This window comes from Netta rufina (genome assembly GCF_964035555.1).
Source record: "Netta rufina genome assembly, chromosome: 1".
Lineage (NCBI taxonomy): Eukaryota > Metazoa > Chordata > Aves > Anseriformes > Anatidae > Netta > Netta rufina.
The window spans coordinates 163741532-163758267 of record NC_140123.1 but is presented as its reverse complement, the minus strand read 5'-3'; the positions used below and the strand labels follow the sequence as shown (position 1 = coordinate 163758267).

Below are 16736 nucleotides of genomic sequence, written 5' to 3'. Positions count from 1 at the left end.
AAAACCACAAAGCACTCCAGTCACTTGTGCAGGGAAATCTGGGGAACATCTGAAGAACACTTTGATTTGTGGACTGTTGGAATGACTACTAAAAAACCTGAGAAACTTGGAATGAGGAAATAGAGATAGGTATAAGAGAAAAAATACCAATCAGACTTTAATGAAAAGAAGTACTTGCTGAATGCTTTGCAGTCTCACTGAACTACATCATTACTCAGCTGGCCTGCTTGATGTCCTAAAGTCCTGCAAAGAAGAAAATACCCGGAATGCACAGGAGAAGCCAAGACCCACATCTTACAGCCACAAACGAAATGGTAGTTGACACAGATCATTTTATGACACTGGCTTAGACAGGGACTCGGTTCTCCCTGGCCCACTTTTTCATAATGCGAATAATGTATTCTACTTGAGAATTGCCGGTGCTTCTCAGAAGATGCACTACTTCCCGTAGAGTCTCTCTACAAATGTGAAAAGCGAAGATTTAAAAATGCGTGTGAGAACCAACTGATACAATAAACAAGCACCCACATCCAAACTATTTTGCAAAACATGGTTCCTAGACAGAGAGGTCCATTCATCTGCAGAGCAGAACTAAGTAAAAATGCACGATAGTTTAGATCCTAGGAGGGGGAAAGGTCTTGTGTGCATTGAAACAGGGAGAGAAATTAAAAGTAAAAACCTGCAAAATGTAACTACTTTGTTTGGCATTGTGTGTGTGTGTGTCTATGTACGCATTTATATGTAAACCCTTACTCTTGCAAATCAGTTCCCCAGAACTAAACAAAATATTATTTTTCTCTTACGCTACTTGCTAATCTGCAATAAGGCAACATCTAGTTTAATGGTGCCAAAGCACCTTATACCTTACAAATAAATAAATAGCATGGAAACAAACCACACCAATAGGATAAACCAGTATGAACCTGCAGTTTGCTAGCTACTTTACAGCCAGAACTTGCATTCATAATGTAAAACAGGCAAGCTATGTATATTTTACTGCTTCTACTGCAGTACTTGCCAGAAAGGACACTTGAAGGGTGTTGTAGTTAATGAGATTATTCCAGCAGAGAAGGGAATACAAGGAACGTACAGAAGCCAAGATACACACCTTCCAGTCATGTACGAAATAGCAACTTTGGTCAGGAGAGAATGGCCATCTGGCATCACAGCAGAATATTCACGAGGGAACAGTTCTTAAATACAACCTCACTACTCTCTCTCATTCTCCCATTCAACGAAATGAGCCAAAACCAAAATTATCAGTAAGAGATCATTTCCTTTAAGCTTTCATCAATGTGTATCTTTTACTGACACAGACAGTTTTCAGAAAGCAAATTTTAGTGGTCTCTCACCTATTCATTATTTAGAGAAACCATGTCCTTCCTCAAGTGCTGAGCAAACACTTCCTTATTTCTGTTCTATGAACCTTAAAATGTCATGGGACAGTTTTCCATTCTTAGGCCATCAACATGAAATGAGGTCTTTTCCCTCAGGATACAAACATACTGCATTTATAACTTAGCTCCTCCTAGTAGCACGACCAATATATTTTGGTTGCCAACAATTCATAGCATTCACTGATAAGATATTCTCTACCACATATTCTATAACTGTTGACGTAGAAGATATGTTTCAAATTGAATACTGCGTAAAGAACCACTGGCCAGAGTTTCTGTTCACCAGCAGGTCAGTGAAGAACTAGATGAGAATACTGACTCAAATCTAAGATTCTAGTTTACAGCTAATTGGAAATAGGAAAACTATAATCTAAATGCAGATAAAACAAAGAATACTCACTTTGCTTCTCGGCCAGCTAAGATCATTTGAAAGACACCAACACAAGCACCTCTCTTGCCTTCCCAGTATTCAGGATTACTGTCCAGTCTCTCCAGAACATCAAATGCTTTGGCTGCATAGTAAAACTGACGCATCTGCAGAAGAAGAGAAATATTATGTATTCCTGACTACATATGACTATCTTTCAGAAGGGGATCAAAAATTCTGAGTTCAGTTTTCTGCAATGAGCATTAAGTCATAGAAGCAACATGCATTTATTTTTATGTTTTTCTGCTGGCAGCAAGTGACACAGAACAAGCACATTTCAGTTCTATGTAGGGAAAAAGGTAGTATTATGATATTATTGCTACACGTCTTTGAAGGTACTATAGACAAACTGCATTGTGAACTTCTATTAATTGGTTATTATCAGCACTGTTCTTGTTTTGATCATATACATTTAACAAAAGCTAACAGAACATCTTTCCTACCTTTACTTCTTTTTTTTTCTCCTCCCTAACAGCATTAACTTTTAAAGTATGAGTTGTCATACATATGAGTACAGTCATACCAACCAAAGTCCTTGATACAATACCAACTCAAACTAGTCCAAACATTTTAAAACTGAACCCGTTTTCCTCATCTAGAGTTGGTCACAAAGGTGTATTTGACATCTTTTGGGTTAAACTCAGAGCTAAATTTTATATTTCAGTGTACTTACAGTACAGTAAAAATTATGATTCAGTGACTCTATAACCTGAAATTTTCCCAAGCATAGAAAAATTATGTACCCTATTTTTTTCTGCCTTAGGTTCTCTACTTGTAAATGGGAACAAGAAACAAGTTGGTTGATAATAGTCAGTAGGAAAGGAGTGACTGCAGTAACTGCGGCTTTTGAAGTCATTATAACTCATGTCAACCTTATCTATGACTGTGAATGTTCTTCAGTTGGGCAAGCCCAAGTAGAAATGGTGTTTGTGTCTAGCATCTTCCCGGAAGCGCACACAGAAGGTAGGCTGAACACAACCTCCTATTCTTTGATAGCTGGAAGCCTGCATCTGACAAGAAAAAAGGTTAGGCTATGGGAGTTATATTTGGATACTTTACTCGGAGAAGCATAGGTATTACAGAATAATTCAATTTTCTTCACATACATGGTGATGTTAACCACAGGTGATTTAACTGAATGGGAATAAATATGGTCACTATAAACAGACATCTCTGCTAAAAAGAAATTACTGAAATACTGACCTCTCCAAAATGGCATCTGATTTAGGTCCATTAAGCAGATACCAATTTAATGTCCTCTTTCTATCTCACATAAAAGCAGGAATTGCTTCACCTTAAATCACATACTGCTCCCTATATGGATAGGATGGCCTATTTCATGTAAAAGAAGCAAGGAATTAGCCAGAAGTCCTGCATGCCAGCTTCCTCATCAAACAACTTCTATCAGAATAGATAGCAATGGCACATCCAGCTACACCTACTCTCTGATAGCTGTTAGCTTTGCTCCATTAACATTCATTTAGCATTCTGTTGAATGAAGACTGGCATGACTACCTTCTTAAGTTACAGCTATGGTGCTGTCTGCAGCCCTCCAGTATAATGTATTTCAGAAACAACTGGAGAATGCTACATAGACACAAGCAATACAGGCCTTGCCAGTTCATGGGAAAGGTAGAAACAGCTGGTAGTGTAGAAAGACAAGTTATAACACTGCATTAATTATACGTACTTTGATAGCCTTTGAAATGAAATTCCTTGGTCATCTGTGGCCATATGTAGACATAAATAGCCAGAAAAATTTAGTCCTGACAGTGCATTTTTTAAAAGCTCTAGATAAATCTGAAGTGTGGAGCTGCTTCTCCTGTAGTGTACAATATGGTTTGAGAAGAATTTAGGAAAAGTAATCAACTGATATAAATGTGACTTAAGATGGCCTGGAGATAGATTTTACACAAGTTCTGACTGTCAACTTTCTTTCACAAATTGCAGCCAAGGGAAATACAAGAGGGAACAGCCCCTTGCTTGAGCAAAAAGACTTTTAGTGTGGGATGGTGGATGGAATACTTGAAATAATCCCCTCTGTTTTAAAAGAATGCTTTTGAAATCGTAAGGCAGATTTTCTGATTTATAGTTGTGTTCTTCAGTATGCAGGTATTGTTGCTCTTTGGAGAGCTTAGCTGAACTGAGAATCATTGGGACGTTTTCAATAGAACTCAGATTACTATCTTTTCTCTTTGATGGCAAGTTTTGTTAATGTATCTCTAATAAGCCTATCCTAATAGCTGCTAGTTCTTGTGTATTCACTTAAATTGGGAGTCTTCACTGAAGCAGTTCCATCAAGTTTAAACCTATTACCTGTGTTCTGCTCCTCTCAGATCTGCCTTTTTAAAGCAATGAACTACTCTGTTTTCACAATCACAAAATTACAATCTGTCTTCACATTCTATATGTAATTAAAATTAAATATAAAATGGCTGCTCCTCAAATATCTTTGGTCCACCTTCTGATAAAACCAGCTCTGGTGAACACATTCTGAAATGTGGATGACCAGTGCCTCACCGCGATGATTCTTCCAAAAACCATCTTTTTCTCCTGTCACTGCGCTGCTACTTCTCTAGGTCCCAAAAAGCGCAATCTTCCTGGTAGATGGTAGAGAAGATGCCTGATAAAGCATCCTGTTATTGTCTACTAACACCTTGCACAGCAGTACTCTTTGTATAGGACAATCACTTTTTCTTCCTCCTACATTTATACTCCTCTCAAACCTGTTGGTCTTTATGAGTCTCTATATACATCCTATGGATAAAGCTTTCTTTTACGTGCTTTGCAGAACAGCATCAAAGTTGAATCTGAGCTAAGTCTCAATGTGTATAGGCACAATCTGAAGAATTAGATTCTAGGAATTGAGGCAGAATTGCATTCAGCTTCCCAAGACCTCTTCACTTACTAACATATCTTTGTATAAACTAGAATTTGGAGGTGGGCCAGCAGTATATTAGCATGGAGCACTGGAACTAGTAAACATGATCTAGAAGCTTAGTACAAGTGAGGTAGCATATATTTTATCTTGTTCTAAAATGTTCAAAGCATTCCTGCTAAAGTGGACGTTGGCTTGTTTAGCTTCATTTTTAAAAACGTTAGATTGCTTAGTCTAACCTCATCTCTTTCGAGTCTCCTTTAAAAACAGTTCAAAAGAACTGTAATATGCTAGCATGGATCCAGCTGTAGATAGGTAAGCCACCATTTTTACTGACTAGTTTAATTCTTAATGACTACATGCATATACCATGTCTCTTTGCCCCACTTGGGCAGATAAAATACTGGTTGTGGAAAATCTCTTTCCATTTCCTTATCGTTAACAAAAAAGAATAGCCAGTTCTCATTAAAAGCTTTAAGGAAAAGTATCACTGTCCCAGAAAAAAATGCAGCACGAGGTGCATCTCTGAATCTATGCTAGATTTTTTTTTTAAGTTTCTTGTCTATCAATGATGAATCCCAAGTTGTAAATTATACTATTGTTCTTGTTATCAGTAGCTCAAGCATGCAGTAATTTGCCAATATTTTAATCAGTGGACTGCCTATCAAGAAGGCCTGTAGGTTAAAATGTTTGCCAACTTACCTGCATTAATAACCATGCCCCTGTTGTGCAACTTCAAGTGCACAACAAATGCAACGAGTGGTGACAAAGATGTGAAGTATACAAAAATGTCCGTTAATGCCATCAGGGAATTAACATGCTGTACACCAAACTCTAAATCACAGAATCATGGAAAAGCCCTGGTTGGAAGGGACATAAGAAATCATCTGGTCCACTTTTTTTTTTCTTTTTTTTTTAATTATTAAAGAGAGACTCACTTTGTAGCAATCATTTGCAATGAGCTGCAAAAGGTTAATGGACTCCCCTGAGGTCTCCATCTTCAGATAGAGCTTCCAGGCCAACTGTGGTTTCTTATTCATAATATCTGCAATAACAACAAAAAACTGGGATCATGAAGAGAATATGCCACATACAATACTCAATGGAAGATGGAATAAATGTTTCTGAATCTCTTTGCTCAATGTAAATGCATGCCTCACCCTGTGTATGAGGTTGGGAAGGGAAACTCATCCTTATCTTTTGCCTTTCTAGTGATAACAGCAATTCATCAGAGAACACCAATGTCAAGAAGAATAATTATGGAGTTTATATCTTACTTTATATTTCAAAGATACAGCAATAAGCACAAATTGCATGATTTCAGATGTGAATAGGAAACAGAGTGGAAAGCATTAGAGAAGGTATTTCAAGCAGGACAATGAACTGGGGCAATCTATTTTGATGGTGAGATTTAGGATTGTGTTCTTATACACAGAAAGATTTTAATTGGCACTGAAATAAAGTTTTTAATAATTGGTGCCCACTCCGATCTAAACATTCAGTTCCCATGATTTATAACACACCAAAGGAGTGGTGGAAAAAAATGCCTGTACAGACTAGAAGCATAACAAAATGTGTCAGTATGCATCTGCTAGAAAAACGTGTCCAAATTCCTGAGATTTTGTGCTAGTTTTAAATTTCCTTTTTTGACTGGAAATTTTCAGTGGCCTTTAAACATCACTATTAATACACAATGAGAAATAAAAGAATCTGAATCTTCTACCTCAACTAGCAGAAATTCTACTAGAACATCTGAATATAAATAATTCTAAAAATTGATTTTCTGAAGAATAGGTGGGAGTCATCAATAATAAACATGTAACACAAAATCACAGTATTTATAGGCACTTCTAATTTAGGAAGCTGCAAGACATCAAATTAGATTTTTCTTTCATCAGCTCTGGATAATATTCACAACAAAAAACAGCCAGGTCATCATTTCCATATACAAACCCATCTATCTAGAGAAACGGACTACCGTGGTAATTCAATGGCTTTTTACCTTCTCTTAATGAAGAATTTGGAAGGAAGAATACAAGTATTACAACAGGATAAAACAAAAAATACTGTCTAAGATGCATCTCTGGTGCTTTTTGCCCTTTGGAAATACTTCAGGATTGAATTGTTTATGACTCAATACCTAATCATACTCTGACATGAATGTATTATAACGCTTTGCAATTTCCATTGCAGCTTTTATCCAGAAGGATCTAATAGTAATTGACATACTTGACACTAAAAGATCACTATACTCATCAATGAACTGCAAAGAATTCTAGCAGCTGTTTGGAGTGAAAAATCAAAATCTTAAGACAGATAAGAATACAGCATCCCTACTGAAACTTCAGTAGGAATTCAGAATGATGAAAGGCACACCTGAGAATAAATAGCAACTCTTATGAAATTGGTACAAAATTTTTAATTGATACCATGGTGTTAATTCTACCTCTTTTATAAAAGTTAGAACCTTCAAATTGGTCCTACACTGCCAGATATATGTCAAAGAACTACTATATCGCAAAATCAAAAGGATGAACACTGTCTACAGAACAAGCATGTACTCCCTTTGCAATGGGAGTACTCCTATAAAAAAGCCACATATAAAACATTAAATATAACCAGAAATGAAATGATGAAATGTTTTTTAATGAAGCAAACAAACAAACCGGCATGTCCTAAAATAGAATCATAGGTAGGTATCTGTAAGTGTTATGTGCCTGTCTGGGAAGACCAATTTAGAGATGTTAACCACATCTGCAATATGGCAAAATTCCTTGAAACGTACATATTTACATTCCAAGCACAACTACTCAAAATTGTTTATGATAAGAGAACATTTTTGTATTAAGATGCTGTAAGGAAAACAAAGCCTAGGAAGTCTCAGGCTGAGTCATTACAAAAAACCTGCCTCCATGCTATTTTGCATGTGATGCTGTGGATGTATCTGTATGAGGTGTACTCTGCAATGTTTTAAAAACTGGTTCAGAAATATTGAATAAAAATTGCTATAGAGCATTAAGTATATCAAAAATTTACTTTGGTCAAGGGAGGAGTGGGCAAGTTCATGGAAGAAAAAAACATGATGAAAATTATAAAGGAAATTCCTTGGGCACTGGAGTTTGGGCAATGCAAAGTATAACACAGTACAATGAAAAATACCACATATGCTTGCCTGATGCTTCTCTTCCTTAGACATCTGACACTGGCCACTCTGGGAATCAGACAGACCCTTGGGCCTGACCCAGCATTGCTCCTTCTATTTGGTGTTTTACTCTGAACATTTAGATTTGTAACCCGGTCTTTTAAGACAGAAAATCTTCACTCATACAATTGGGTAGACAATTGAGAGGAAAAAGGTTCATTGGTTAGGACAAAGCTGCATTGACAGAACCATAACAGCACTGCACTGAAGCAGTAATTGCTTAGTGAAGCCAGACATTTGAAAGGTGCAATAACCACCCACACTGTAACTAGTGCAATCAGCTTTTCACTTTCGTAGTTCTGAATCCACCTACAACATTAAATTCAATTAGGAGAGTGGATTGCCAAGACTGATGCAATAGAGGAGGATCTGTATTCTGCAATATTGAGAGTAAAGTGACTCACAGCAGCGAGCTAGCCAGCTAAGGTAAACAAAATCATTCTTTATCTTCTCACTCTGGATCAAAAGGAACGCCTGCAGGAAGAAGGAAAATAAAAGATTATATTTGCATGTACTTTTAAACAAACAGAAGGCAGACCTGCCTCGTTTCAACGTGCAGGTAAGGCTTACGCCACACAAAAAACGGCTTCATGAAAAGAGGTTGGGTATGGAAGTGTAGTGCAGGGGGGTATATTGCTATGTCGGGTAGGTGAAGGTCTCAAACACTACAATGCTTATCAGGGGACTTCTGCAGCTTCAGAATGCCAAGCTGTGCTGAGGGTGCGGCCTCCTCTGAACAAGTGCCAGTGGGCGGCCGTGCAACACAAACAGCACAAAGGAACACTGGGCCTGTGGGAAAAGCTATTTGGAATGTGTTTGTTTAGCAAGCAATTAAATTAGCATCATCCTGAAATACCAGAAGTTTCACTATATATATAAGAGCCTTTCCTCCTTATACATGTCAGAGATCATTTTAGGTGAGCAGTAAGCCATTTCTTAGCCTTTCGGTTTCAGTAAGGTTCTGAGGCTAAACATTAGTCTTTTGTAACTTACTGTACAAACACAGGTTTGTTACATTCTACATTGAAAGGGATGTGATGTGTGCATGTGGGAAGCTAGACATTTTAAAGTGTGCTCTGGCTTTATATGCAGAAAAAATATACTTATGCCTCACTGTCAGTATATCTATAACTATACTAGGATGCTTCTGGCAAAAAAAAAATCAAAATACCTTTATGTATTCCTGATGTATGTACTGTAACAGTGAGTTCCACAAATTACTGACATTTTTATTGATTAAACACTGCTAACACCCTAATAAAAAAAATAAAAAGCATTATCACTGTGAATAGCAATTTGTTATAGGTTTTCTTTTATTATGCCAGGGAAGTAAACTGTTTAAGGAGTTATGTATATAAACTGCTATATGTAGATTTAATTTACAAGTTTATGAGATGATGGGGAAGGGGTAATCTTTGTATGAAAGTGTCATCACAGTCAGAGATCAGATGCTAGGACACGCTAATCAATTTAATTACATAATTCAGTTATTTAAATACATCAGCTACATAATGTAAGTTTGTACAGAATTATTTGTAAGAAGAAATGTAGGACAAATGTGGATTAACAGCAGTTTAGAGCTTTGTGTTTCTTTGTTGCTTGGCTGCAGCTGAAGTTGTCTTACAGCATTATCATTTTTATGAAGTCTCAGGTTTCAGCATAGTCTGCTAGTGTAGTTTCAAAAGATACTCACCTGCATTTTCATTGAGCTACCTAAAATAAACTAGGTGAATTCAAATATATATCCATTTTGCCTGACAGTCTGGGATATTTTTCTTAAAGAAAGATGCAATTTCAGGTCACAGAAATTAAGGGGGGGCGTGTTGGAAAAAATGGGGGGAAGGAGAAGATCTCTGTTGTCCAGGGACCCGAAGAGTTAAAATAAAATAAAATAAAATAAAATGAAATGAAATAAAATAAAATAAAATAAAATAAAATAAAATAAAATAAAATAAAATAAAATAAAATAAAATAAAATAAAATAAAATAAAATAAAATAAAATAAAAGGCAGGAAAACCTGGGGAAAAAATTTGTATGATTCACTTCAGACTACATGTATTTTTTATGGTCTGTCTTCTGATAGTCTTGTGGAAAATGTTGCTTCCATCTTCATAATAGCTATTTGCTTCTGCATATTTTAGTTGTAATTAAGTTTCTACTGCACATAGACACAAAAAATGCTGTGTGTAGAAGTTAATCTCTTCCAGCTGCATCTGGATGCTGCTGAATAAGATAGTGAGCACTTCCTCTTCTCCTCCCACATCTCCCAAAGGAAGAAAATGTGGGTTTTTTGTTGTTGTGGTGGTGGTGATGGTGTGTTTTTTTGCTTTTTAAACACAAATTTCTAGGGATACCTAGCAGCTCTTAACTATTAAGTGTCTTTTGTTCAGCATACTTTAGTCAATCTGAACAATAGGACTGCCTGGAATCCTAGACAAAGCATAGGAAATCTGATTAAGAAGGCATTCTTTGATCAATTAGAGTGAGCTGCAAAGCACTCCTGTGACGCACCACAAGCGGCATGACTCCCCGTATACCTCATATTACAAGATTAGCAAGATAATCTTTTCTAAACAATGTTCACTGTGAGTTTCAGTTCCTCTAGGAAGGTCCCACAGAACTTGCTTATTTTCAACCAACATGAAGATGTAGAGAGAGAGAAAAGGAAGGAAATAGGGGAGTATGTGGGAAACATTTCCATTGTTGCTTTTTAAAGAAAGTAAATACATACCTCTTCAGCTTCACTAAAATCGCCCATGGTAGCTTTGGCTTGGGCGTAGTTGAAGTTAAAAGTGTCATCATTGTAGAAGTAACTCTGGAAAAGAAAGACGCACAGAAGGGAAAAAAAAATAAAATCCAACCTCCAATGGTATCATAACATTAAAAATAACACCGTCACCCCCCCCCCCCCCCCCAAAATCTGAGTCAACAACAATTGAGACAACAGGAAGGAAAAAGAAAAACCCACATTATGAACATACGACATTTATAAACAGTGAGTAGAAAATTATGGACTGCCTTTCCATCCTACATTCGTGACTACAAACACAGCTGGAACATTCCACAGTGTTAACCATGAGAGATCTGGAGAACACTCCAAGCTCTAAATTGCAGTGGTGGCTTTTATGGGTGTAATTTTCACTCTGTGCATGTGAAGACACGCTGTGCTGCCATGGTCTCTTTCACCTCCCAAACACTTACTTCACCACTAGGGTGGTAAATAGGCAGCTGAGCCTCTAATGGCTTAAGGAGACGAACAGTTTGCTTCTCCAAGACTTCTCAAAGTTCAACAAGAGATCCTGTGGATCTGGTTATGTGACACGTGCACTGGATAGAGGTGGAGCTGCAGTACAGGAACACACGTTGTAATAGGGCTTCCTTAAGCTCAAGTCTTGCTTACAGGTACCCTTCTCTTAGTACAACACTAGGTTTTTCTCTCCCATAATATATTATACAGGGCACACCTGGTTAATGATAGATCAGGATCATCTGGCTGAGTATCTTCTGAAACACAGCACGGGCCGAAGTAGGAAATAAAGCTTTAGTTGTCGATTAGCCTGATGTTTGTGTTTGACCCAAATAGCTTGTATTTTTGATCATGGTCAGATGTCCACATTAAAGTACAACTCAAAATAACTCAAAGCCACACATGTTCTAGATTCACCACTGTCACCATGCTACTGCACCGACAGACCTAGTATAGGTAAACTAGAATGTGATACCACAACAAGAAGTGTGAATGGGACTGAGGTTCCCTGCCCCGCAGCAGAGGTGCAAGGTTTATGGAAGAACCCATGAAAAAAAGCAAGACTGTTTGTCCACTGTCCATAGTTACTGCAAGAAAAGCTTTCCTGGGTACAATTACAGCAAAGCGTGTGGACAAGTATCTGTGTTATATAAAGAAAAACATTAAGAGAAAAAAAACTTATGTTAGGAAGATCGGTTTTTAGATAACTTTGTTATGTTCCCTCATTAAGAGTGAGGAGAAGGTAAAAAGCATAGTTGGGACTGTGTAAAAGATACGGAAAGCAAAGGACAAGGTCCTTTGTCAGTGCTCTCATCTTCTTCCATTACACAGAGACACTTGAGGAACCTCCTCCCTTCCCTGTCACAGGCAGTTGCAAAGGGTACAGACCCAGTCCACCCACATACATCAGTCAAGCTAGTGCCTTGAGAGGAGAGGTGAGAGTTGCCAACATTTGCCAAATGTCTAGGTTTCACCTAAATAGTCCATGCTGAGGTGCAAAAGAGCTGGCAAATACAGCAAGCTGTGTGAAAGCATGAGGATGAACCAACGTGGGGAAATCTCCAGCTCAGTTTGTGAAAACATTTCAGTACCCTTAGGGTGAGTTAACTGGTTTCACCATATGAGAATTACAACACTTTACTGTATTCTTCCTCAATGATAGTTTTGTATGAATCAGCACAAGTCTCAGGTTAAGCAAAGCTGGTAAGCAAGATGCTAGTTCTACTGCATGAATAGTTCCTTCTGTTCAAATACGCCTCATTGTATTTTTGAATTAAAACTGAAAAGAAGCTCTGTCAGCAACCAAACTCAAAACTGTCATTCTATCCTGGCTGTATTAGTGCCAGAGACCAGAACTGCTGCAAAAACAAGAGTGGTAGAAATGAACCCGTGTTCATAGTAAAATACATTCAGGACAGTTAAATGTTTTGTCTCTCTCTCTTTTTTTTTTTTTTTTCTTGACAAATTATATGCCTGGACTTTACCCTTTTGTGGTCTTTTTACCGGTCTTCAATCTTTCCATAAAACTGTGCTCTGAGAGACATCCATTTCAATGAGTCACTCAGATACCCAGTTGAACAATGAAGCATTCGTTGTGGCCAGACCTCAGCTGAGCTTGAATTAGCTCGTCTTCTCAGATGATCCTCAGTGTTATAATGTCACCCTCAGGGCAGCTGGCAATACATTTATAATAAGGTGTCCTTTGACACATTCTCATGCCTACAGCGCTTTTAATCAATCATGGATGAAGGTGGTGTTTCCTAAGAGAGTATCGTGCAACTATCTTCACAGAGTGCACAGCTCTACTTAAAGAGCTGCAGAGATTCTACTGAAGTTGGTTTCTGTCAATGAAACACAAAGGTTACTGTAAAGTCACCTGAACCTTGCCTTTAAAACGGTACAGGAAGAACGACTTGCATCCCTGTGACGTGAAGAGGAGGAGTGACCTAGCTAAATTTGACTAATGGCTACTCTTAGCTAGAAAACTGTGAGGATCAACGACCTCAAAAGGAAAAGCACTAGTAGGCCGAAAATGTTTGTCCTAGTCCTTGCTCTTTATCAACTGCATTATGTCTCAAAGTACCAGTATTTATAAACCCCTTCATGAAATTAAGAAATACATATTTTACTTAAGCTTGATCATTCTGCAGCTTGCTAGATACAATCTATAAAACCTTCCAAACTTGCAACCTTGGAGATGAAATATGACAATGAGTTTCATAAACCAACTGTGTTCTGAGGGACAAAATTAATTTTCTTAGGAAAGATGTTGTGAATTTACTGCAATTCCAGCAAGCCATATCTTGTTTTCATTCTCTCAGAATACAAATGGAGGTTTCAAATCTATCTCATTTATTCTAATCCTCATTTTGTATCATTTTATTTTCTTACTTTCTCTGTAGCAAATATAACTTATCTTCCAAATCTCTTAAGACAATATTTCAATTTCTAATAATTTTCTGAATCACCTTTCTTTCTGTATTGCAGGAAGGAGTGTCCAGTATTTCAAATAAACGTAAACCACTGTGGAATGAAATGTATCAATCATTTTTATATTGAACTTTCTTTACTTAGCTTAATATTTTGTTTCACCCTTACAAATTCATTCACATTACAACTGTGAAAACTAAGGGAATGATAAAACAAACAAAACAAAACAAAACAAAACAAAACAAAACAAAACAAAACAAAAAAAACTTCGCCTAAAAATGGGTCAAAATAGTGCTGAAGTGCTGAAGACATGTATATATTCAGAATTTGAGTGTTACATACTGTAGAAGCAAAGGACTACAGTTATTATCACACTAAATCTCTTTAGTATAAAACAAGTCCCAGAGATCAAGTGGCCATTAGGTTAACCTGCTATACACAAAGATCAAAGTATTACTGAATGACATCACCTGGTTGATCTAAACACAGTGCTTATAATTTGCAGCTGGTACCATGCTGTGGTAAGCAATGTGCAGTCAAGCAAATTTCTGAAATCAAGTTTACACAAAATGTTAGTACGCTGACACTCCTAAATCTGACAGTCATTGTTAGCTTCAATAAACATACATGTATGTGTATGCTTACACACATACGTATATATAGCCAATATTTCTTAAATTGGCTTTATTTTAAACGTCTTAGCTGCATTTAAGTTTTGCTCTTGGTTTCTTCCCTAGTTACTTTATCCTGTAAATACTTCAAACTGTTATATTATCCTGGAAAATATGTAACACTGAATTAACCTGGATAGCAGATCAAAGATATAGGAAAAGCAGATCATACGTACCTACATACTTGCATGCCTGTGGCTTTCTAAAAGGTGGTCTATGAAAGAGCCCCCTAACAGTACATCCCACCCTCTGACAATTTACGTAATAGAAATGCATCTTTGAGTATGGAAAAAAGGGGCATGTACAACATTGCTTTCCTGTACGTGAAATATAAACAGACTTTTGTTGCACATTATTCTTTTCTACTGATTGATTTTGACAAACTGCTGTTATGAGCGGAGGAGTTCAGTTTGCAAGCAGAGATCCACATATATATGTAATAAATGTGCAACTGTAACGATACATACTTGCAGCAAAACAGCTAATTTAAAACAAAAACAAACAAACAAACAAAGAAAACCCCCTAAACAAAAGACCAAGCAGTCAAATAGCCCTTCCCCTCCCTATCCCATGCTGGAAGGAACCCACAAGGATCACTGAGTCCAACTCCTGGCTCCAATTCTATCCAGACCTAAAAGATGGTTGTTTTACACTGTGTCTGAGTATCTAGATCTCAATCCCTGACTCTGCTGGAGAAGTCACACAGCACTAACCAAGAAACAAAGCCTTCCATTCGGCTATACTAAAAACACATTTTGCTCGAACACTTCCAGCTCAACAACCACACAGAACTTCCTCTACTTTTCTTCTTACCTACCAGCACTGCTTCTATCTGTATTGTCAGCCATGATTTCCTGTTGATCTCCAAAATCACCGAACAACATCAGGCTTAAGAACTTTTCTACCAATTTCTGAAATCAGTCACCATTAGCAAAAGACAAGCAAAACAATAAAAAACAATAAGGTGTTTCCTAGTACAGTGGTAACACCTAATGCTAAAATTAAAAGAACACAAAAGCCCCATGAGAAAACACTAAGAAATTTGGAAGTGCCAGAAGTAAGATCATCTATGTCACCATAATTTGGCTCCGCAATGCAGGCACATTCTGATATAGCCTTATTGACTGTTTCAGCAGAACTGCAACCTTTTTATGTTGCACAGATATATATTATGCACACATAAAATATTTTCTCTCAAATCTAACAGAATAAACACTCCTTCTTCTAGTTGATAAATATAACAAGAATGAAACTTTGCATACCTGTGCCTGTCACTATTTCTGTCTCCTTCCCAGCAGTTTTTAAACATTAGATCTGTATTTCCCTCTTCAAGGAATCTTACCAGCATAGTATGAAGTAACACCGAGTATTCTGTGCTTTTCTTTTTCCTTTCAGATTTTCTTTCAAACCCTTCCTACAACATTTTCCTTTATACCCTCACAATTGTCTCACCTAATCCCCTCCCTGTTACACTTATCTCATGACTCTGTCTTACCCTCTGGTCAACCTACTGCCCACTTTCACCCTCTTAATTTCTGTTTAGTGTCTTGTTCACTTCTGGCTTTTTCATTTACAAACACTAATTATGCCTTATTTTCCAGTATTAATGATGACTCCATTTGCCTCCCAAGATGCTACTATTCTCTCTCTGATTTCTTAGCCTTCCCATATACCTTGGAGGTAGTGATTAATCTCATATAACTTTAGCCTTTTCAGGTTAGAACTAGTTGTTTAAGAACTTCTTAAAACAAATGGAAAGAGCTGGGCATTTCTGTGGAGTGACTCATTCCATTTAAGATAAGTGTAAGAAATACACAGGATGAATTCTTGTCTGGAAATTAACATCTGTCCACATTGACTATAGCCTGGGACCTAAGTCAGACTTTTAAGCCTGACTTTTAGATGGCTTAAGTTAGGCAAAACAAATCTCACTGCTAGTTTCTAGTGCTCTTGTTCTCCAATTACACACACACATACTCCAGTCTGGAGTGAAGGGTATCTATCTCTTCATGCCACTATAGTGGAGCCATTCCAATGGCTACAACCATTTGGGATGTTTTCATGGTCTCTTCCCAAACAAAGTTTAAAAACATTACACCTTTGTCATTCTTCACCCATCAACTGCTTTTGGCACCAACACAACCACATGCTTTTTCTTTAGGTCTCACCCTCCTTAGAACATCATAATTCTCTCACCTAGTGCATCTCCCTAATTGTTTGTTTTTATATTCTCATTCTTCTTCCTACCAAATACAGAGTTCTTACTACTCTAGTTTCACATCACTGCAACAAAACTGCAATCACTTAACTCCATAATGAGACTCCAGTCTTTCTCTGTGTCTTCACATCTTATTTAATAACTGAGTATCTCATGATCATTGATCAGGGAGCAGATCTTCTTGGAACTGTGCTAAGGCATATGGTAAATAAGGTGATTTGTGACAGCCAACATGGCTTCTCTAAGGGCAGATCATGCCTGACAG

The 16736-nt window shown here is 37.3% G+C and overlaps 1 protein-coding gene across 1 annotated transcript in view; it reads right to left on the bottom strand.

The window, feature by feature from the left end:
- Positions 1–346: 346 nt before the first annotated feature.
- Positions 347–16736, bottom strand: part of IFT56 (intraflagellar transport 56) — a gene marked incomplete at both ends in the record, with an annotated part of 55694 nt that continues 39304 nt past the window's right edge. Inside the window, 5 exons of the mRNA XM_084306188.1 lie at positions 347–458; positions 1798–1931; positions 5641–5747; positions 8309–8378; positions 10637–10720. Coding sequence (XP_084162314.1) covers positions 347–458; positions 1798–1931; positions 5641–5747; positions 8309–8378; positions 10637–10720 — 507 coding nt within the window. The remainder of the gene's footprint in view (positions 459–1797; positions 1932–5640; positions 5748–8308; positions 8379–10636; positions 10721–16736) is intronic.